The sequence below is a fragment of the Canis lupus genome, chromosome 16 (genome assembly GCF_011100685.1).
Source record: "Canis lupus familiaris isolate Mischka breed German Shepherd chromosome 16, alternate assembly UU_Cfam_GSD_1.0, whole genome shotgun sequence".
Taxonomy (NCBI): Eukaryota; Metazoa; Chordata; class Mammalia; order Carnivora; family Canidae; genus Canis; species Canis lupus.
Genome location: NC_049237.1, coordinates 3,107,276 through 3,130,543, shown reverse-complemented (window position 1 = coordinate 3,130,543; position 23,268 = coordinate 3,107,276). Strand labels below are relative to the sequence as shown.

General features: G+C 37.2%; 1 protein-coding gene across 1 annotated transcript in view; it reads left to right on the top strand.

The window, feature by feature from the left end:
* CNTNAP2 (contactin associated protein 2) overlaps positions 1 to 23,268 on the top strand; it is a 2,034,882-nt gene that overhangs the window by 800,449 nt on the left and 1,211,165 nt on the right. The window contains exon 4 of the mRNA XM_038559273.1: positions 19,998 to 20,145. Within this exon, the coding sequence (XP_038415201.1) occupies positions 19,998 to 20,145 (148 nt within the window). The remainder of the gene's footprint in view (positions 1 to 19,997; positions 20,146 to 23,268) is intronic.

The following is a 23,268-nucleotide window of genomic DNA, read 5'->3' as shown; positions in this document are numbered from 1 at the left end:
TCAACAGATATTTTCTCCTACTAATCTAAATTTAGAAAGAGAGAAAAAGGACTCTTACCATTCTCACTCCATAGACTCTGCAGATAGAGATTCCAGGAGGCTGGTATGGTAAGAAATATTAGCTTCCACTGGCTGTTTGTCAGATGCCCCAAGGATTTCTCAGCTGCAGCAGTGTCCAGGAGGAGCAGTGTCCCATAAGTTAAAGCAACCTGCCAACCACACCAGCCGTCAGGGAGGAAAATCTTCCGCTGCCCTGTGGTTCTTCTAGCTAGACTTAGAATTGTATCAATATGGGAGAGATTAAAAGGAGAAAATCAAATTTAATAGGTGTACCGAGAGGGAATCCTCAGGGACTTGAAATCCCAAAGATGTCGAGCAATATGAAGTTTACATGAGATAAGGATTGGGGTAGGTTCTGAGGATACAATGGGAAAGTAAACCATTAGGAAGGTGAAAAAGATGTTTGGGGAAAGAAAGGTTTCTCTATTATGCACGTGAGTTTCTTAAGGAAAGGACAGTCTCTCTTAATAACTCTCTTCCTGCTATAGGGTGGCTCCTTTCCAATGGAAATGTAGGGAGTTGAGGGGGAGGCAGAGAGTTCCTGCATCTGGTGGGTTTTGATTACTTTAACTTGAAATAATCTTGGTGTGAGAAGGCCCATCTTGGGGCAGCCTGACCTTGGCCCCAGCACTGACATCTCCAACTGGATTTACTCCAATGACGTTTGCCAATAAAGTTACGGAGACTATAGTAGGGATTCTGTACGTATACCTACCAGTGTTCTGACGAGAAGCAGATGGTAAAGTCAAAAGTGTTTACCTAAAAATAATGTAGTCAAGAGACAGTTAACAGAAGTATGGCCAGGTTTAAGAGAACAAACAAGGGATGCTGAGACACTAGTAGACTTGAAATCCAGGGAAGACAGTACCATTCCTGGGGCTACAGAGCAAAGGGGAGAAACAGTATATGCAAAGACTAGTGAGAGTTGGAGCCACAGAAGATAGGCTGCCTGAGGGGAGCTGGCCGTGTGTTGGCATGCCTCGCTGGAAGAACGAAATCTGTTGCCAGAGGGCATGGCTCCCAGGAGTCAAAAAATAAATCTGGGTAGTAGAGGACACAGACCAAAAGCAAAGTATGCTCCTGGAATTTATGATTCAAGGCTCACTGATATTTAATAATCCACAGAAAAATTAAGAATATCCAATGAGGAGGTGGAAAAGTGATTTGAGATAAAATGTGCAAAATAGAAACATTCTTGAAAAAGAGAGATTCAAGGAGAATGTGACCAGCTATGAAGGATGTTGAAGAAAATCCGGATGACCAAAAAAAAAAAAAAAAAAAAAAAAAACAGAGTTTATTGAATAATCCTCAGTGGTCTTCATAATTTCTCTTTCAAAGGAAAGGATCATAGTGAGCAAATGCTGAAGCTTAGAGCATGGAGAAAGAGAAATGCAGAGCACAATCCATTTATTTGTGAAATTTTGTAGTGGAAGGGGATAGAAAAGTAAAATTAATCAAATGGAGGAATATATATATATATATATATTTTTTTTTTTCTCCATGAAGGGTGAGCTTTAAATATACTGGGGAAAAAATTTGTTTCTAGACCCAGGAAATATCAGCTATTTCTACTCTTTCTCTGTCTGTTAAAGAGACATCCTTGCATATGAATCTCACTATAGTATATATAAATGGTAGGAAGTATGTTAAATTGAGAAAGATTAAAGACATTGTTAATGTTTAAATAAGAGAAGGCATTTAGCGTCAAAACTATTAATATCTCATGGCATAAAGCTATATTAATGAGAAATTTTATGTTTTTAAATACACAACTTAACAATTTAACAATGATAATTTACTTTGCTAATACCAATCTTCACCCTGACTAATACTTGATCTTATGTTTATGGAAGCATTGGTTCCACATTTAGAAAGAGATATACTTCCAAGTAAATTCTCAAATTCATTGCCATTGAAACATCAAATACTTGGGAAAAGCAATGTTTACAGAGGATAATCTGAAGGCAATGAAATCCATTCATTCCTCTAGATACTCTGAAACTATTTCTAGATTAAACCAGTCAGCAGAGAGCGGAATACCTGCATTGAAAGCCTTGATTACCATTGTAAAATTTTGTTTACTGAATTGTGTTTTGGCATTTTTCCACGGGACTACATTGAAGGAAACTGTAAGAAACCTCCTATGAGATTTGTTGTTATCTTCTTATACAGATGTCATTGAACACTTTGTTTATTGTGTATCACGGTTCCTTTTACGAGGGGACTCGTTTGAGAAATCTCTTTCTGGGCTCAGTACCAGGAGTCTTATGGTTCTTTAAGCAGCTGGTTAGATTTTATTTTTACAGACAAGATGAACCTCACACCTGATTGTGTCTCCATCTGTGTAGTATTGATGTAGGAAAAGATGTTAGCATTCGAAGCCAGTGGCCAATAAAGAATTCCTGAGACGTCTTTGGTGCAAAAAGGTGGTGTTATGAAAGCATGGGGACAGGATCCATGGGCAGAAAGAGCTGCACTAGGGTCATGAAGAGTGGTCCATTATAGACCTTCAAGTTGGGTGGGGGTTAACGATAGCCTAAGTCTCTAAGGAATTTTGGAACCAAGGTTTCCAGGACCTTGATGAAGCTAGCCATTGTTGGGAAAAGGTCTAATATTTATTACTGTCTAATAAAACCTTAGTCATGAGAGCCTTCACATGTGTCTCGGTGGGTCATATGCTTGGGGAATGGTCACCAACATGTATCTTGGGGGGTTTAGAGATAAACTCCTAAAGGAATTTTATTTATTTATTTATTTGTTTGTTTGTTTATTTATTTATTTATTTTTAAGGAATTTTTATATGATAAAATAGAACTCCAGGATCCTGAGGTCGGGGTGAGGAATATCAGGCTAGGATTACCTTTTACCCTTAGCAAAGTGTCAGCATCTAGGCAGTTGAGGTTCCAGAGGAATGTCACTCTGCCTGTTTCAAGGACTTGTCCATTGGCTGTAGGTAGTAAGGAAATTTAATAATTTCTCTTCCGCCTTTGTTTCCCACATCAATATGCCAGGAATCTTAAAGCCAAAGTTTTAGATACAATTCCGAAAAAAAAAATGTGGTTTGTCTTTATCAAAGTAGTATATAGATGAATATTTTTAATCCAATATTACAAAAAGAATTTCATTTAAATAACAAAACTTCCCATCCCAATATCTTCTCTGGTTCCACTCTCCCTATATAGTCACATTGCATTTTGTTTATGTCTCTACTTAGAAATTACCTACTGACTACTGACTTCTAGCTAGATCAATTTGTAGTTAGCTAACTTTTCCCCACATCCAGCCTGCTTTTAGAAATGATAGCAAATATTTTAAACCATTTCTTTGTTAATTTTGTTCCTTCTAGTACTAGTAAGTGGGTTTGCTGTTCTATTGAGTTTTGGAAATGTCTCCTGACTCATGTGAAGGACATGGATTTTATCCATTGTGTTCTTTCTTCTACATTCTTTCAAACATTTCCATCTCCAGACTTCTGTCAGTTATGGTCTATTTGAACATTTGCTACATTTGATAACATTGCCTTTGCTTTTCTTACTCTATGTTCATTTCAAATATTAACCAAAAAACGACAATGGATAGCATTTATCTAATTATTTTCACTCTTTCTTATGGCTTGACATGTAGGGAAGTTTGGAGAGAAAAATAATATAGATGCATAAAATAATGAAGTTATATAGAATATACAGTAGAGAGGAGAAAAAAGAATATACAGCAGAGATTTTTCTGATGCAATTATAACTACATGCCTGATATAACCACTAAGAAAGAGTTCAGTAATTTCTTGGAAATTTAAGCATGTATCTACTCTGTGAGGCAGAAATTCTCTCCCTATGCATTTATACAACGCTCACAGCAATTTTATTCATAATAGTAAAAAAATAAAATAAAATAAAAAAACCCGGAAACTGCCCTAGAGTCTCTTAAAAGAAACATGGCTAAATAAGCTGTGGTATATTGATACAATAAAATACTACTCAGCGATAAAAAGAAATAAACCATGAATACACACAAAAGCGTAGCAGAATCTTAATGTTATTCTGAGTGAAGGTGAGTTTGATCACTTTAATGAGAAGTTCAAGAAAAGGCAAATTTAATCTCTGGTGTTGGAAATTGGAAAAGTGTTTCCACTAGGGTTGAGAGTGCTACTAACTAAGGTGGGTGATGATGGTGGATGCTGACAAGGGAGGTTTCTGGGTTAATAAGAAATGTTTTGTATCTTGATGGGGAGGGGATTGCATGGGCAAACGCATTTCTCAAAACTGATCAAACTCTTCACTTAAGATCTTTGCAATTTACCTTTGTAAATTATACCTCAATTAAGAAAAAGCCTTAAAAAATAAAAAAAAGAAAAAGCCTTATCAATGCCTACATAGTCTGTAGTTTATTAGGAGACCAACAAGTGATTATATGCATTTTTACTATTTAGTATAATAAGTGCTGTTATATAGGTAGGTGTAAAATTTCAGAAGTGCATAGACGTCATATAACCCCTATGCAGTGAGACAATGTTACACATTTATCAAAGCTGTCCCCCTTTTGTATTATATTTCCTAGTCTCTTCCTCCCTAAGATTAAGTAAAGCCAGTAGGAAACATGACCAGTGGAATGTGTGAAGTGATATCCTCTCTCTCTCTCTCTCTCTCTCTCTCTATATATATATATATATATATATATATATATATATATCTTCTACTTCTAAACCTGGTCCTACCCTGACCTGTACCTTCCTGTCTGCTTTTTCTTCTGTTTCTGTGGTGGCCTTGACAACCAGATGTTGTCCCTGAAAGATGAGGTGGAGCTGAGCCCTCCACTCCCTTCCTTCTATACTGAATTGCAACGTGAATAAGAAAGAATCATGTGTTCCCTGAAACCCCTGGAGGGAAGGAAAGAAGAAGTGGAGGAGGAGAGGAGGAAGGAAGGAAAGACAGGACAAGAGGGGAAGAGGGATCTTAGGAATAAACTATGGAGGATGATTAAGCCATCAAAAAGATGGAATCTTTTGGATAGGCTGAGAGCAGTTGAGCCAAAGCATAAAACCTATAAAACACCATCATCATGTGATCCCTGTAAGAAATAAAGTGATAGAAATTTAAGAATTAGATTTTAAAACATTTTACCTTATTATTTTTCTAAGTAAAATTACCATTCTTACCTCATAATCCTTAATTATTTAATGGTTCTTCTGATAAAATACTTCTAAACCTTGTAACTGCAAAATGAAAAAGATAAGACCTCTCTCATTGAGTCAAGAGCAGAAGTGCTCAGAGAAGGTGGTACTTCTTTTATGTGGATAGAATGTTTTGGCATTTGCTACACGACATGTTGCCATGGCTTTATAACCCCCAATTTATAGCAGAGCTCAAGTGAATTACCTGTGTGAACATCTGATTTGCATTTCTTTTTTGTTTTTTTGTAAATTTATTTTTTATTGGTGTTCAATTTGCCAACATATAGGATAACACCCAGTGCTCATCCCATCAAGTGCCCCCCTCAGTGCCCTTCACCCATTCACCCCCACCCCCCGCCCACCTCCCCTTCCACCACCCCTAGTTTGTTTCCCAGAGTTAGGAGCCTTTCATGTTCTGTCTCCCTTTCTGATATTTCCCACTCATTTTTTTCTCCTTTTCCCTTTATTCCATGTCATTATTTTTTATATTCCCCAAATGATGAATGGATAAAGAAGATGTGGTCTATGTATACAATGGAATATGACTCAGCCATTAGAAATGACAAATACCCACCATTGGCTTCGATGTGGATGGAACTGGAGGGTATTATGCTGAGTGAAATAAGTCAATCGGAGAAGGACATCTGGGATTGAATGTGTATGTGTGTGTTAATTTTCACATTTCTCCCAGCATTTATCTGCTGATTTTGACATGATTTTTGCCTGACCATTTTCTTTTTGCTGCATGATCTCTGTGATTCCTGGCCACTTATAATGATATCCCCATGCCTCTGGGAAAATTATTTTGATGTGCCTACGGTCTTCATTCAGACTAGAATGCTTTTTTTTTTTTTTTTCTCCTTCTGTAGGATATGACAAAACGTGGTTTATTTACTGTGAATGGTTGCTCAACTGGCTTTGGTGCATTCAGAAATAATGAGAGCTATGAAATGTAAACAGGTGGGAGTTAAGGAATGCTCTTTTTTTTTTTTTTTCATTCATTTAATCAGGCACTAAACGGATACTCATTGAACAGCAACCATTGTGTAGGGACATCAGATATAGTGATGGACCAGAGGTTTGAGCACAAACTCCAAAGCTGGCTTACTACCAAAATAGTCGTTAGGTGGATAATTAAGTACACAATGAAGTAATTTCATTTGAGTGAGGAGAATGAGTATGGGGTGTTAATGAGGACCCCCAGCAGAACATGGGAATTGAGGAGTGAGGGTCTGGGAATATCCTTACCTTCAGGAAGTGCTATCTGAGCTGGGTCCTTCCAGACATGTTTGTGCAGCCGCATAAAGATGATGACAAGAGAGCTGAGGTGACAAAGCCAGATCTGGAGAGTAACAGATGCAGCATTTTTTGAAAGTACTTCTTTTCTTCTTGCCTCAGCACGGAGTGGAACCTGGCCTGGAGACACACATCAAGGCAGCAAAATGGAAAGTCCATTACTATATTTTGGTATAAATTGTTAGCATGGGGAAAATAAAATTTAAAATCCAGTAAGACATAAAATTCTACTTTAAAAAAAGTGATTATAACGATCACAGGTTTAAGACATCAACTGAAGGAAGAATCAATATGTGTTTCTGTTGCAGCAGAGATATTTTATATTTAAAAAAAATGAGGTCTCTCACACATGGGAAAATATTCATGTGTTGTTTTTCTCACATAATTTCCCACCCAGGAGACTTGTCTGTAGCTGAGAGCTCCTTCTGGGCTTATGCACACAATAGCCGTGTGTTTCAGACACACACAATTTTTTTTCAGTTTTTTAAGCAAAACCTTTGCCCTAAGATATACACTCTCATTCTTTTGCTGTAGAAGCTTGTGATCCCTTATTTTAGGTTTCTTGAAAGGTGAGGTTTTAGGGAGGACCAAATATATTTATTCTCTTCATAAAATACTTCATAAGTTACACTTCAGACCCCATAATAGTGAATTTGAGAGAAATGTTAGTTCATGCATCACTCACAGCATACTTCTAAATCCCTATATATTTTCCTCCAGTCTGATAAATTATATGCTTCAAAGGATGACAAAATGCTTTCCCAAAGTTTATTGGTTTTTAAATGCCAAGTGGCTGAAAAGTTTTTCAATGATTTTAGACTTCTGCATCCTATTGGAGTTGAGGGGAGGATTTATCAATTTGAAAGATTCTCTCAGACCCAGGGTTGGCAAGCTCTAGCCTGTGGGCTAAGTCTGGTCCCTGTTCTTTTAAAGACTATGAGTATGATGGTTTTTACATTTTTCAAGTGTTGTTAAAATAAAAAGGAAGAATGAATTGAACACCAATAAAAAATAAATTTATTATTAAAAAAATAATAATTACAAAAAAATAAAAATAAATAAAAAGGAAGAAGAAAGAATACAGGACTGAGAGGTGTGCAGCCTGCTAAGCCTAAAATATTAACTGTTTAGTGCTTTATAGAAAAAGTGTGCCTCTTCCTATCTTAGGCCATCTGAACTCTTGTTCCAGTTAGAATAAATGTTTAGTACCCCATGGTGGGAAAATTTTAGTTATTAAAACTTTAGCAATGTTTAGATTATAAAATTAGCATTCTGAACAACTCAAATATATATATATATATATATGTATATATATATATATATATATATATATAAATTCTAACTCTTTGCTCTATATTTTAAGTTTTTCTTTTAATTCCAGTTAGCTAATGCACAATGTTCTATTAGTTTAAGGTGTTGTATAATATAGTGATTCAGTAATTCCATACATCACATGGTGCTTGTCATGACAAGTGCCCTCCTTCATCCCCGTCACCTGTTTCACCCACTCCCCACACCCCTTTCTGCTGTAAAGTTTAGCAATTTTTAGGGGAGTTACTCTCAAGTACCAGCACAGCTTTAACGTGGTATTGCTCCCTTAGCTTTACTAAGCTTAAAGCTTTATTAGTTACATAAATGCTTTGTTAGTTAAAAACAAACAAAAACAAGCAAAAAAACCTCCCAAACCCTATTCTTCTAAGCATATATGCAAGTCACAGCCAGTAGAGGAGATTTCATAGCAATGGCATATAATTCACAAGCTCCTGTAAATTGATTTTTCAGTCTTAACAATGATGAATTTGTTGGTTGTTTTCATGTCTCCACAAAACCTGTATTATTGTGTGACATTTGTTTAAATGAAGGTTGAATATTTTTTAAAGATTTTATTTATTTATTCATGAGAGACAGAGAGAGAGGCAGAGACACAGGCAGAGGGAGAAGCAGGCCCCATGCAGGGAGCCCGACGTGGGACTCGATCCAAGGTCTCCAGGATCACGACCTGGGCCAAAGGCAATGCTAAACTGCTGAGCCACCTGGGCTGCCCATGAAGGTTGAATTTTAAAGCCTGTTGTTTTATTCTGGAAAGATTAAAATACCTTTTAATTCTTTTGATTTTTCATGCAGATTTCCAGTTCTTAAATATTTTGTAAGTATCAGCTGAGTGTTTTACCGTGTTTATTCTTTCTTTTCATGTCTGTCTGTAAAATCGCAAAGAGATGTGAAAGAGTCAAGTTATGTGAAAGGAAATGCTTCTTTTCAAGACCTATGGCCTTGTACTCATTGCTACTAAAGTGAGATATTCACTAGAGTAGACCAGCCTTTCTTTCCTTTTAGTAAACAGTGTCATTCAAACCTTTTAATTATTTCTATTAAAAGCTGCAGAGGAGCTTTGGCTTAATGACCACGATGGGAGCATGTTTTGGGGGAAAATGTGTAAGAAAATAAAATACTAATTTTGTCAAAGTTTGTGGAAATAAAATTGAAGAGAGAAGGAGAGTGTGCAGGCAAATATGCTTTGTAATAAATGAGCCAGAAATCAAATATACATCCAAAATGTGGTATGATAAAAATTATCAAACTTTAAATTTGGATCCAAATATGCAGTATCAAATATCAAAAATAAAATATGTTGTGCCTAAATAGAAAAACCTTTATTCCTAACTGAAAATTTTATTTTCAAACAAAAGTCAGTGTGGAGATGCCTCCTAAGCTTGGTGCTTTGCCCTGGGTTGACCTTACTCAGCTATTTGACATCCAGTAAGTTCTCTGAACTGAGTTTCCTGATTTGAAAAAAGAGCATCCCTAACAAACTTAAGATTTTTCTAGGAGGCACAAACGATACAGCATGTACTAGGACTCTTTAAATAATAAAGCGATATATAAATATTAGATGTTGTTTTTATTAAATCAGTGCTTGCTTTTCTCCGTATTTCTTAACTTTTCCAAATACTGCTGTATAAAAGGAGACATTTCATATATATATTCATGCCTTTATATTCAAGGCAGTGATCGGTGACACCTACACTCTTCTTCTGAAATGTTTTAAACTTCAATTAAAATAATGTCTTAAATCTATGTCTGCTCGGAAATGAAAAGAAGTGCAAAACACACAACTTACTGATGCTGAGAATGCTGAAGAAAATACCATATGACATGCATTTGTTCATAAATTATACATGTGCCCTCTCTGCGAAGCCCAACTTCAATGAAACGCAACTACTTTAAGCATCTCAAATTCTCGATGTGACCTTTCAAAGTGATGGTGAAATCTCAAATACAATATACCTGAATCTTCACTAATTATCTTTCCATTCAGATATCTTTGTAAGTATTTATTCAGTTGCTTTAAAAAAAAAATCAGAAAAAAAACAAGGAAACAAGACAAAAAATCAAAAGCCCAGAGGTATTCTCAGCATGTTCTGAGTTTAGATGCTGGAATGATGTGTCTACAGATTTTCCTACTTTGTCTTTTCTGATATTCATCCCTTTATAATAGCATAAGGACCAGCAGGAGCTTAGTGGAAGGAGAGCCTGGTTGCCAGTAGGTCCGGGCTCTGTTTTGTTTTCTCTCCTCACATGTGATGCATTTGGGATCCAGCTTGTACTAAGTTTCCCCTCTCTTCTCCTCAGGGCTCATCTCTGTGCCACTGCTCTTCTTCCCTTCTCCCTTAACCCCCCCGCTCCCCCCACCGCCCCCCACTCAGAAGTACTCGGTACAAGTCCCGCAATTCTGTATTTTATATTATGTTGTTGACTTCTGTTTTCCTGGGAACTTCACCATATTCAGGGAGCGGGTGGCAGTGGGTGGGGGTGAGTAGCCCAGGTCTTAACAATGATGAGTTGTGTAATTACTCTGCTTAAAACTCTCTAATGGATTTCCTTCCGGTATGCTTAAAATGCAATCCACAGCAGGCTCATGGTTTGCAGGCCCTCCTTGCTCTGCCTTCACCTCGCCCAACATCTTCTACCATGTTCTTCCTTTCTTCACTGTATTCCAGAAGCACTGGCTTCCTTACCATCCTGGAACATGCAAAGTATGCTCAGTATGTGCATGCTGTATATGTAATTTAATATGTACCAACATAACACATATTATGCAACTTAGTGTAATATACATATATTATATATATTGTATTATTTATATATTTGTATGATTTATTTATTTATTATTTATTTATTTATATTTATTTATTATTTCTTAGCTGCCTCACTATGCATGTGAATACATAAATGCCAGGAGAACAGAAACTCTGTCTTATTTACTCCTGTAACCCCAGTGACTTGAGCAATATACTGTACATAGAGGCTCTTAGCTATCTCCTGAGTCAATGAATAAATAAGTGATTGGATCAGTGAATGAACGCATATATGAATGAATCATCCCACCACAAGGGCTGAAATTGAGTCTCATCAAGTTAGGTGCCCACCCCTGCGGCTACTGTGTGGCATCTACCTCTCCTGATTCTGGTGGACGGTGGGTAACGTGTTAAAGAAAACCTAGGGGCAGCCCAGGTGGCCCAGAGGTTTAGCACTGCTGCCTTTGGCCCAGGGTGTGATCCTGGAGACCCGGGATCGAGTCCCATGTCAGGCTCCCTGCGTGGACCCTGCTTCTCCCTCTGTCTGTGTCTCTGCCTCTCTCTCTCTCTCTCTCTGTCCCTCATGAATAAATAAATAAAGTCTTAAAAAAAAAAAGAGACAGAGAGAAAATCTAGCTGCTGTTACTCAAAGAAAGAGAAGTTGCTCAGGAGGAGAAGAATAGATACCTCCCTTTTTGCCACACCCCCTTTTTTTTCTGCCATTAATACCTTGGAATAGGTTGTCCTATACTATTTTCTCCTATTCCCTTCTCTCAAAATCTTATTAATTCTTCTTTTGAAATATAATATCTGTCTTTTTTTTCACTTTAACAGTAAATAGGTTATATTCTCAAGTTTTATTAAATTGCTTATACAAATTTAAAGTCATGAGCCATGACTTCAGGATCTGCACTTTTTATGTCAAGTCTTTAAAAAGCAGTTTAAAGCCTCCTGTATTTTTCCACACCATTTCAGTTCTTTTCCATGAATTTGAAGAGCCTCATAGTCATTCACAGCCTCCACTGCCTCATCCTGGGGAGAATCAACCAACTGTCTGCCCAACAAAAGCTCAGGGTCACCAGGAGAGGCCTCTTGAGCTAAAGCCCCAGGCTCACATGTAGTTAACCAGCTGGACTTCTGTTCTGTTTTTTTTTTGTTTTGTTTTGTTTTTTAATTCTATTTTTATTTTTTTATTTCTCTTTTAGTGTTGTTCCTCTGGTCAGATGATTACACTTTCTTTTTTTAAACTTTTTTTTTAATTGGAGTTCAATTTGCCAACATATAGCATAACACCCAGTGCTCATCCTGCCAAGTGCCCCACTCAGTGCCCATCACCCAGTCACCCCCACCCCCGCCCACCTCCCCTTCCACTACCCCTTGTTCATTTCCCAGAGTTAGGAGTCTCCCATGTTTTGTCACCCTCACTGATATTTTCACTTACTTTCTCTCCTTTCCACTTTATTCCCTTTCACTATTTTTTATATTCCCCAAATGAATGAGAACATATAAGGTTCGTCCTTTTCTGACTGACTTATTTCACTCAAATAATAACCTCCAATTCTATCCACGTCGAAGGAAATGGAGGTAATTCGTCATTTCTAATGGCTGAGGAATATCCCATTGTATACAGAGACCACATCTTCTTTATCCATTCATCTTTCGATGGACACAGGCTCCTTCCACAGTTTGGCTATTGTGGACATTGCTGCTAGAAACATCGGGGTGCAGGTGTCCCGGCGTTTCCCTGCATCTGTATCTTTGGGGTAAATCCCCAACACTGCAATTGCTGGGTCGTAGGGCAGGTCTATTTTTAACTCTTTGAGGAACCTCCACACAGTTTTCCAGAGTGGCTGCCCCAGTTCACATTCCCACCAACAGTGCCAGAGGGTTCCCCTTTCGCCGCATCCTCTCCAACATTTGTGGTTTCCTGCCTTGTTAATGTTCCCCATTCTCACTGGTGTGAGGTGGTATCTCATTGTGGTTTTGATCTGTATTTCCCTGATGGCCAGTGATGCGGAGCATGTTCTCATGTGCTTGTTGGCCACGTCTGTGTCTTCCTCTGTGACATTTCTGTTCATGTCTTTTGCCCATTTCATGATTAGATTGTTTGTTTCTTTGCTGTTGAGTTTAATAAATTCCTTATAAATCTTGGATACTAGCCCTTTATCTGATACGTCATTTGCAAATATCTTCTCCCATTCTGTAGGTTGTCTTTTAGTTTTGTTGACTGTTTCTTTTGCTGTGCAGAAGCTTCTCATCTTGATGAAGTCCCAATAATTCATTTTTGCTTTTGTTTCTCTGGCCTTCATGGGTGTATCTTGCAAGAATTTGCTGTGGCCAAGTTCAAAGAGGGTGTTGCTTGTGTTCTCCAGGATTTTGATGGAATCTTGTCTCACATTTAGATCTTTCATCCATTTTGAGTTTATCTTTGTGTATGGTGCAAGAGAGTGGTCTAGTTTCATTCTTCTGCATGTGGATGTCCAATTTTCCCAGCACCATTTATTGAAGAGACTGTCTTTCTTCCAGTGGATAGTCTTTCCTCCATTATCGAATATTAGTTGACCATAAAGTTCAGGGTTCACTTCTGGGTTCTCTATTCTGTTCCACTGATCTATGTGTCTGTTTTTGTGCCAGTACCACACTGTCTTGATGACCACAGCTTTGTAGTACAACCTGAAATCTGGCATTGTGATGCCCCCAGCTATGTTTTTTTTTTTTTTTTTTTAAATATTCCCCTGGCTATTCGGGGTCTTTCCTGATTCCACACAAATCTTAAGATGATTTGTTCCAACTCTCTGAAGAAAGTCCATGGTATTTTGAAAGGGATTGCATTGAATGTGTAAATTGCCCTGGGTAACATGGACATTTTCACAATATTAATTCTTCCAACCCATGAGCATGGAGTGTTTTTCCATCTCTTTGTGTCTTCCTCAATTTCTTTCAGAAGTGTTCTGTAGTTTTTAGGGTATAGATCCTTTACCTCTTTGGTTAGGTTTATTCCTAGGTATCTTATGCTTTTGGGTGCAATTGTAAATGGGATTGACTCCTTAATTTCTCTTTCTTCAGTCTCATTGTTAGTGTAGAGAAATGCCACTGATTTCTGGGCATTGATTTTGTATCCTGCCACACTGCCGAAGTGCTGTTTGAGTTCTAGCAATCTTGGGGTGGAGGCTTTTGGGTTTTCTAGGTACAGTATCATGTCATCGGCAAAGAGGGAGAGTTTGACTTCTTCTTTGCCGATTTAAATGCCATTTATTTCTTTTTGTTGCCTGATTCCTGAGGCTAGGACTTCTAGGACTATGTTGAATAGCAGGGGTGAGAGTGGACATCCTGTCTCATTCCTGATCTTCGGGGAAAGGTTCCCCGTGCTTCCCCCTTGAGTATGATATTTGCTGTGGGCTTCTTGTAGATGGCTTTTAAGATGTTGAGGAATGTTCCCTCTATCCCTACACTCAAGAGTTTTGATCAGGAATGGATGCTGTATTTTGTCAAATGCTTTGTCTGCATCTATAGAGAGGATCATCTGGTTCTTGGTTTTTCTCTTGCTGATATGATCAATCACATTGATGGCTTTACCAGTGTTGAAGCAGCCTTGCATCCTAGGGATAAATCCCACTTGGTCATTGTGAATAATATTCTTAATGTATTGTTGGATCCTGTTGGCTAGTATCTTGGTGAGAATTTTTGCATCCATGTTCATCAGGGATATTGGTCTATAATTCTCCTTTTTGGTGGGGTCTTTGTCTGGTTTTGGAATTAAGGTGATGCTGGCCTCATAGAACGAGTTTGGAGGTACTCCATCTCTTTCTATATTTCCAAATAGCCTTAGTAGAATAGGTATGGTTTCTTCTTTAAACGTTTGATAGAATTCCCCTGGGAAGCCATCTGGGCCTGGACTCTTGTGTCTTGGGAGGTTTTTGATGACTGCTTCAATTTCCTCCTTGGTTATTGGCCTGTTCAGGTTTTCTATTTCTTCCTGTTCCAGTTTTGGCAATTTGTGGTTTTCCAGGAATGTGTCCATTTCTTCTAGATTGCCTAATTTATTGGTGTATAGCTGCTCATAATAAGTTTTTTAAATCGTTTGTATTTCCTTGGTATTGGTGGTGATCTCTCCTTTCTCATTCACGATTTTATTAATTTGAGTCTTTTCTCTCTTCTTTTTAATAAGGCTGGCTCATGGTTTATCTATCTTATTAATTCTTTCAAAGAACCAACTCGTTTTGCTGATCTGTTCCACAGTTCTTCTGGTCTTGATTTCCTTGAGTTCTGCTCGAATCTTTATTAACTCTTTTCTTCTGCTGTGTGTAGGAGCTATTTGCTGTTTTTTCTCCAGCTCCTTTTGATGCAACGTTAGCTTTTGTATTTGAGTTCTTTCTAGTTTTTGGATGGATGCTTGTAGTGCGATGTATTTCCCCCTCAAGACTGCTTTTGCTGTATCCCAAAGATTTTGAACAGTTGTATCTTCATTCTCATTAGTTTCCATCAATCTTTTTAATTCTTCTCTAATTTCCTGGTTGACCCTTTCATCTTTTAGCAGTATGGTCCTTAACCTCCATGTGTTTGAAATCCTTTCAAACTTCTTCTTGTGCTTTAGTTCTAATTTCAAAGCATTATGGTCTGAAAATATGCATGGTATTATCCCAGTCTTTTGGCATCAGACCTAATAAGTGACCCAGTATGTGGTCTATTCTGGAGAAAGTTCCATGTGCACTTGAGAAGAATGTGTATTCAGTTGCGTTTGGATGTAAAGTTCTGTAAATATCTGTGAGATCCATCTGGTTTAGTGTATCATTTAAAGCTCTTATTTCTTTGGAGATGTTCTGCTTTGAAGATCTGTCAATTGTAGAAAGCGCTGTGTTCAAATCACCAAGTTTAAGTATATTATTATCTAAGTATGTCTTAACTTCGGTTATTAATTGCTTGATATTCTTGGCAGCTCCCACATTCGGGGCATAAATATTCATGATTGTTAGGTCCTCTTGTTGGATAGTCCCTATGAGTGTAATATAGTGTCCCTCTTCATCTCTTACTACAGTCTTTGGGATAAACTTTAATTTATCTGATGAGGATGGCTACCCCTGCTTTCTTTTGAGGACCATTTGAATGGTAAATGGTTCTCCAACCTTTTATTTTCAGGCTGTAGGTGTCCTTCTGTCTAAAATGAGCCTCTTGTAGACAGCAAATAGATGGGTCTTGCTTTTTTATCCAGTCTGAAACCCTGCGCCTTTTGATGGGGTCACGTTCAGAGTTACTACTGAAAGATATCAATTTAGTGTCATCATGATACCTATTCAGTCCCTGTTTTTGTGGATTGTTTCATTGGACTTCCTCTTTCTTTTACAGAGTCCCCCTTAATATTTCTTGCAGAGCTGGTTTGGAGGTCACATATTCTTTCAGTTCCTGCCTGTCTTGGAAGTTCTTTATCTCTCCTTCTATTCTGAATGAGAGCCTTGCTGGAGAAAGTATTGTTGGCTGCAGGTTCTTCTCATTTAGGACACTGTATATGCCATGCCATCCCTGTCTGGCCTTCTAGGTCTCTGTGGAGAGGTCTGCTGTTAACCTAATACTCCTTCCCATAAAGTTAGGGATCTCTTGTCTCTTGCTGCTTTAAGGATTTTGTCTTTATCTTTGGAATTTGCAAGTTTTACTATTAAATGTCGAGGTTTTGAGCAGTTTTTATTGATTTTGGGAGGGGAGAGGAATCTCTCTATCTCCTGGATCTGAATGCCTGTTTCCCTTCCCAAGTTAGGGAAGTTCTCAGCTATGATTTGTTCAAATACACTTTCTGGTCCTCCATCTCTTTTGGTGCCCTCTGGAACCCCAATTAAATGTAGATTTTTCCTTCTGAGGCTGTCATTTTTTTCCCTTAACCTATCCTCATGATCTTTTAATTGTTTTTCTCTTTTTTCCTCAGCTTCCTTCCTTGCCATCAACTTGTCTTCTATGTCACTCACTCATTCTTCTAACTTGTTAACCTTCGTCGTTAGGACCTCCAGTTTGCATTGCATCTCATTTAATTGATTTTTCATTTCAGCCTGATTAAATCTAAATTCTGCAGTCATGAAGTCTCTTGAATCCTTTATGCTTTTTTCTAGAACAACCAATAGCTTTATAATTGTGCTTCTGAATTGGCTTTCTGGCATTGAATTGTAGTCCAAATTTGTAACTCTGTGGGAGAAAAGACTGATTCTTTCTTTTGTGGTGAGTTTTCCTTTCTAGTCATTTTGTTCAGTGCAGGGTGGCCAAAAACAACTTGTACTTGATAGAAGCACAAAGTCTTCTCACTGTAGCATTCTAGCTGTTTTCTCTTTAAATCTAAGGCTGAATTCATAGGTTTTCAGGATGATTTGAAAGTTATCTAGGTAAGTTGGTGGGGACAGGTGACTTAGGGACCCTACTCCTCCACCATCTGGACTTATGTTCTGAAGGCAGCATTTGGTCAGGAGGATCTTTGGTGTACTCTGAGCCTTTGCCATTCCTTTCCTCAGCTCCTTCCTCCAGATAATCTTCAGCAACTTCTGCTTTGCTGCTGTTGTCAAGTCCTTCCTCCATATCCTCCATGTGGTCTAAAACCACATTAACAAGAGACCTCCTAGTTGGGCACTAATCGCATTTTTTATTTCCCCTTACCAGCACATTGGCATTGATCCTTAATTGCTGGTTCCTAGTCTTTTTTGCCCCCAATATGATCTTCCACCACCCAGGAACTCCTAAAAATGTGGCTCTTATTCTATCATTTCTTTCAGAAAATGCATGCTAGATTATTTTGTCCATAATTAGAACTTGCTAAAACAACCATGATTTTCCACTATGCACACTTCCTTCCAATTAGACATATCTTTTAATACCTATTTTTGAATATGCTTAATTCATGTTTTTAGGGCATGCACAATTTTAGATCTAAAACGGATTGTGCAAATAAGCCAGCCAAGTCTTTTTTTTTTTTTTTTTTTTTTTTTTTTTGAGAGAGAGACATAGGGAGAAGGAATGGAAAAAAAAAATTGAGGCCTAGAAGAGTACTCATTCAGAACAAAATGTCAGCATGACTACGTCTAGGCCCCAAGTGTCTTAAGGCCTGGACCCGAGTTCCTTCTCTAAGCCAGGAATAATCTGTTCTTTGCTGTGTCCTACTCTGCTTGCCTCTATCTCCCTAACATCGTTCTGCCCTCCTGTCCAGCTAGTCTCTCTCTTTTTTTTTATGTTTGCATAGTTTTCATAGAACTCCAAATATTACAGAAATTACTACCTATATTGTGCACTTTTGTAGTTTCTTTCAATCTTGCCTTTTGCATTTTTTTCACATATTATTTTAGGCCTATGTTAATGTGTCTTATAATAAGAAATATACTTTTTGGTCTTTGTCCATCATTCCTGGCACATACCTCCTAAAGCCCTTACACTTTCTTAAGTGATAAGTGCAATAAATGTGAAATGGGTATTTATTTTATTGTTATTTATAATAAAATCCTTTGAACCACAGTGTAGTTTGTGCTTGAGGTGATTTTTGGAAAGCCTGTAGATACTCACAAGAAGGGAGTCTGGTTAGCAATGGAACCATCCAGACTTCTGGAGAGTTTAATCATCAATGGCCAATGATTTAATGCTTTCACCTCCATAAAACTCTCTGAAGTTGGCGTTTGGAGATATCTTGGACTGGTCAATATGTAGGTGATCTGGGGGGGTGGCACCCCTTGGAGAAGGTTTTTAAGCCCTTCCCACGTATCTTGCTCTGTGTATCTCTTCTCTCTGATCATTGCTGAGTTGTATCCTTTTATGATAAAGCAGTAATTTAGTAAGTAAACTGATTTTCTTAGTTCTGTGAGCTATTCTAGAAAATAATCAGAACTGAGGAGATCATGGGAACCTATCTATAGCTGGTCTGTCAGAAGCAGATGTGAAAAATTAGACTTGAGATTGGCATCTGAAGTGAGGTGGTCTTGTGGGACTCCTCCCCTCACCTGTGGGATTGACTCTATCTTCAAGTAGATAGTGGTCAGAATTGAGTTAAATTATAGGACCTCTAGCTGGTGTTCATGGAGAATTGGAGCATTTCTTGATGTGTGGGAAACCCCATGCATCTGGTGTCAGTGAAGTTTTGGACTAGAGGAGACACATAGGAGACTTTTTTGCTTTGCTTTCTTTCAGGCCTCAAAAGACTATAAATGTCTCAGAGATAGAGGCCCAAAGGAGTAACTTGGTGGTAGTGGTATAAATATTTATATACCATCACCTGGCACTACAGCAAGTATATCCTCAAATGGAATAAATGGGAGTGACTCAGTCAGTTAAGCATTTACCTTGGGCCCGGGTCTTGGTTTTGAGCCCCATGTTAGGCTCCCTGCTCAGTGGGGAGCCTGCTTCTCCCTCTCCCTCTGCCAGCTGCTCCCCCTATTTGTGCTCTGTCAAATAAATAAGTAACATCTTAAAAAAGCTTTAAAATGGAACAAACATGTAATTTTCATTTATTTGCCTTAAATCTTCTAAATTATGATTGTCAATTGCTTTCAATCTTCCTTGAATTATAATTTTATTACTGACATTTTCCCTATTATTAGATTGTGATCATTTTGAGTGTAGTGTCTATGGCTTTAGACAGCTTATGCCCCCCATATTATCTTGCTTGATACTTACTATGGAATTGATGTTTTACTAATGTTTCCTGAATGAATGATAGCCATGCCCGAAGAAAATCCATTTGTTCTCTGCTGAAAAAACATAAACAGTGTAAACTTATCAATGTAAAGAAGGTTTATGGGAAGTCACTCTTTCGACAGAATCTTGTGTAAATGAAAAATATGGAAGAGACACATTTCTGATTGACTCCTAAACTCTGTAAATGTGTTTATGCAAATAAAAAGGTAGAAAACCCTGGCCACTTGCACAATATATTTGATTGTTCTTTTTATTGAACTGATGTTCGAAAAAAATTCAAAGTATGATGGCATGGGAAGGTAACATAGAGAAGATTTTGAAAAAAGCAAGAAAAATAGTTGGAGTCTGAAAAATTGTAATTTAAATACAAAATATTAGAACTCATAGTTTAAATATTTACTGGATATACCCACTGCAGTGGGTACCATATAGTGTTTCATTCTTCTAATTTATGTGCATTTTCACCTTTGAAAGGACCCGTAGAAATTTTGGCCTAGTTTAAAACCAGACTCGCTTTCAAAAAAAGGAAGTATAGTAGCTTTGTTCAAATTGTTTATAGTAGAAAATATAAAACACTGCCACTGGTAAGAAAATTTAGTTGTATTTTACCACACAGAGAATGTGATTGTTTCCAAAGTACATTTTTCTTGAATTTTTTATTTTATTTATTTATTTTTTTTTTTTTATTTTTTTTATTTTTTTTTTTTTCTTGAATTTTTTAAATCCCCCTTTTTTTTTTTTTGCAGGCATTTCCTGGAAACATCAACTCTGACAGTGTGGTTCGGCATGATTTACAGCATCCGGTTATTGCCCGCTATGTGCGCATAGTACCTCTGGACTGGAATGGAGAAGGCCGCATTGGGCTCAGAATTGAAGTCTATGGCTGTTCTTATTGTGAGTATCTGTTGAAATTTGTGGGGGATCTTGTCATCTTCATTTAGTCAGTAACTTGTTTAATTGTGATTATTTAACATTACTTGCTTTCTCTGACAGTAAACTACCTTGTTGTTATATATAGATAATATGTAAGTTTATTTGTATGTTATAAATACATTTTTACATCTTTACACAAACACACATATACAAATACCTTAAGCGAAGGATTTGGAAAGTGATTTTTGGTCAGTAGACTAAAATGACAAAGCTTATTAATTAGGTTGCCCAAAGTCTTATGCAATATTTAAAAAGCAGAAACTTACAGTATTATCCATCATTTTGACTCTTTGTGATAGATTTTGAATGCATTCTTGAGACCTGCCTTCCAATTCTCATCAGTTTCATATTTTACTGTTTTAAAGCTAACCACTAAGTTTTAATGTCAGTGATATTTTATGTCTGTGAGTTTTATTTGCTCCTTTTAATAATTGACTTGGTCACCTAAGACAATTCTTTTCTTTTAATCATGTTTTAAACTCTTTTTTTCTGTATTTCTCAAATGCACTTTATATATATATATATAATGTCTAATGACTCTAATATATGGATTTTTGGGGATCTTAGCTCTGCTGTCTTGCTTCTACAAATTTTTACCAGTAGTGTTCCCCTCCTCTTCTGTCTTTCTCTCTTCTTTACAGCCCTCTTATATGCCTATCCTTTTCTTCTCCATCTTCTTGACTTTGACTTTAGTTTCTTCAAACTTCATCTGCAGAATATCTTTCAGGCCAAAATTGATGATGGATTCATCTACCAAAGATTTATCCTTGCTTATTTGCTTCTGTGATGGCAGTGCCAACACAGAATTAGATTGTTTGAGCTATTTTGAGGCCCTGGTTAGTACAGATTCAATCAGCAAATACATGATTTGCAAATACTGGTTTTAGAACATGAATTCTTTGGTAAAATATTTCCCTCCTCCTAGGAGTCTGCTATTAGTCTATCCCCTACCCTTCCTATAGACCCGTAAAAATAATAGCTCACTATAACCAGAAGATGGCAGATGACGTACTGGCAAGCTTTTTAAAATTAACCAAACATTTGGTAGTTTATAATAAAAATATTTCTAAAGCTGTCATCTCTGTACAAATTAGTTAGAGAGATTAGTGAAAATAGTAGCTGTCACGATAACCAAATCATATTTATTTATTCATGGGCAACAGTACAGACCGAATTGGTTACTTACTACAAAGAAGCCATGGGGATCATTTAAAAATTCTAGAGTTGCTTATTTTATTTGGTTATCAGTTTATTATAGCAAAGACAATGAATAGAGAGGCATAGAGATTTGGTTCTTTGGGACAATGTAGATCTTCAGGAGGAAGATTTAACCTGTTAGGAGAAGCCTAAGATGAGCCTTGACATAAATTTGGATTCTCGCCATGTGGTCTGAGCATTATGGATACAGAACTCTGTATTCACACATATTCTAACTGTCAGCACATTGGGAAGACCAAGACAAAATGTGGTATTTTTTCTCTGCATGATGGATTTTCTAAGGAGCATGTTCAGCTTTCAGTAAATGAAAAAATATGTAATACTCTTCATGGAAGCCATGATGTGTGTAATTTATTTTATTAATAATTACTTACTGAGAACTTTTTATGTGTCATGAAATATGCTGAATGTTAGTAATACCACAGTGAATAAGGAAAAGATGCTAATGGGAGACAAGGTGGGACAATTAATATAGCAATATTTATTAGGATAAAAATAGTGAAAGTTAAAAATTCACCCAGAGACACATCACCTGAGTGATAGAACCGAAAACAAAAACCAGTGAGTCTGGTACAAAGCCAGAGCTCACAACCATTGTTCTACTTTCCTACTCCTTAATTCCAACAAAATGAAAAATGATGTGAGCATCACTTAAGTCAATAAAAGAATCACCTTAGATTCTTGACACCTTAGAAGCACCCATCAGGACCCCCCCCCCCCAGTTACTACTGCTTTTTTTAAAGGTAAAATAAACCTGATTTTTATCCTCATAGATTAGTTTTACATTTTTTTTGTTTTGTAAAAATGGAATCCTAAAATATATATTTTTTCCCATCTGACCTCTTCTCTTCAAACTAATAATTGTAAGGCTTATTCACACTGTTATTGAAGGTACTTGATTATTTTCATTGACACTCTTATTCTACTGTATGAATAGTCTAAAATTATTCATTTTATATTAATGAACATTTGAATTGTTCAGTTTTTGGTTATTTTGATAGAAGTGCTATAAACATTCCTTGGGGGTGTTGGCTTAGAGTAGGGTAATACTAAGTTAGGTTAGGATATATGTATATTTAACTTTTGTCAATGATGATAAAATTTTTTCCAAAGTGGTTGTATCAACTTAGACTTCCACAGCTGGAATTCCTGCTTCTTCACAAATTCAGGCACTTAATATTGATTTGAAGGTTTTAGCCATTCTGGTAGGTGTTCATTATCTCATTTTAATTTTAGTGAACGATTTCCTGATTTTTACAGAGGTTATTCTTGTTCGTTTGCATGCCCTCTTTTTTTGAAGTGTTTGTTGAAGACCCTTGCCTATTTTTTTTAATTGGGTTGTCTTTTATTTATCTATTTCCTAATTGTTTTTGAGTAGTTTTTATAGACAATTCTCTCTCTTTTATTTTATTCTTGTTACAATATCCAGACATGTTGTCTTATTTTTGAGATGGCTTTCTTTAAAAATAATAATTTTAAAGCCAACGCTACCAATGGAGTTATTTTTTTTAAGATTTTATTTATTTATGCATGAGAGACATAGAGAGAAAGAGGCAGAGACACAGGCAAAGGGAGAAGCAGGCTCCATGCAGGGAGCCCGACGTGGGACTCGATCCCAGCTCTCCAGGGTCAGGCCCTGGGCTGAAGGCGGCGCTAAACCACTGAGCCACCTGGGCTGCCCCAATGGAGTTACTTTAGAACTCAACATAAGGGCAGATGCAGTTTGCCCAAAGGCCAATTGTGTGGGGTGAGTCAGGCATGGGTTAACACAGGACAGCACAGTCAATAGTCATTGCGAGTGGATTTGTTACATTGTGAGCTAGTGCTATTGTGGCCTTCCCCATCTAGCCTGTGCTTTGGCAATCA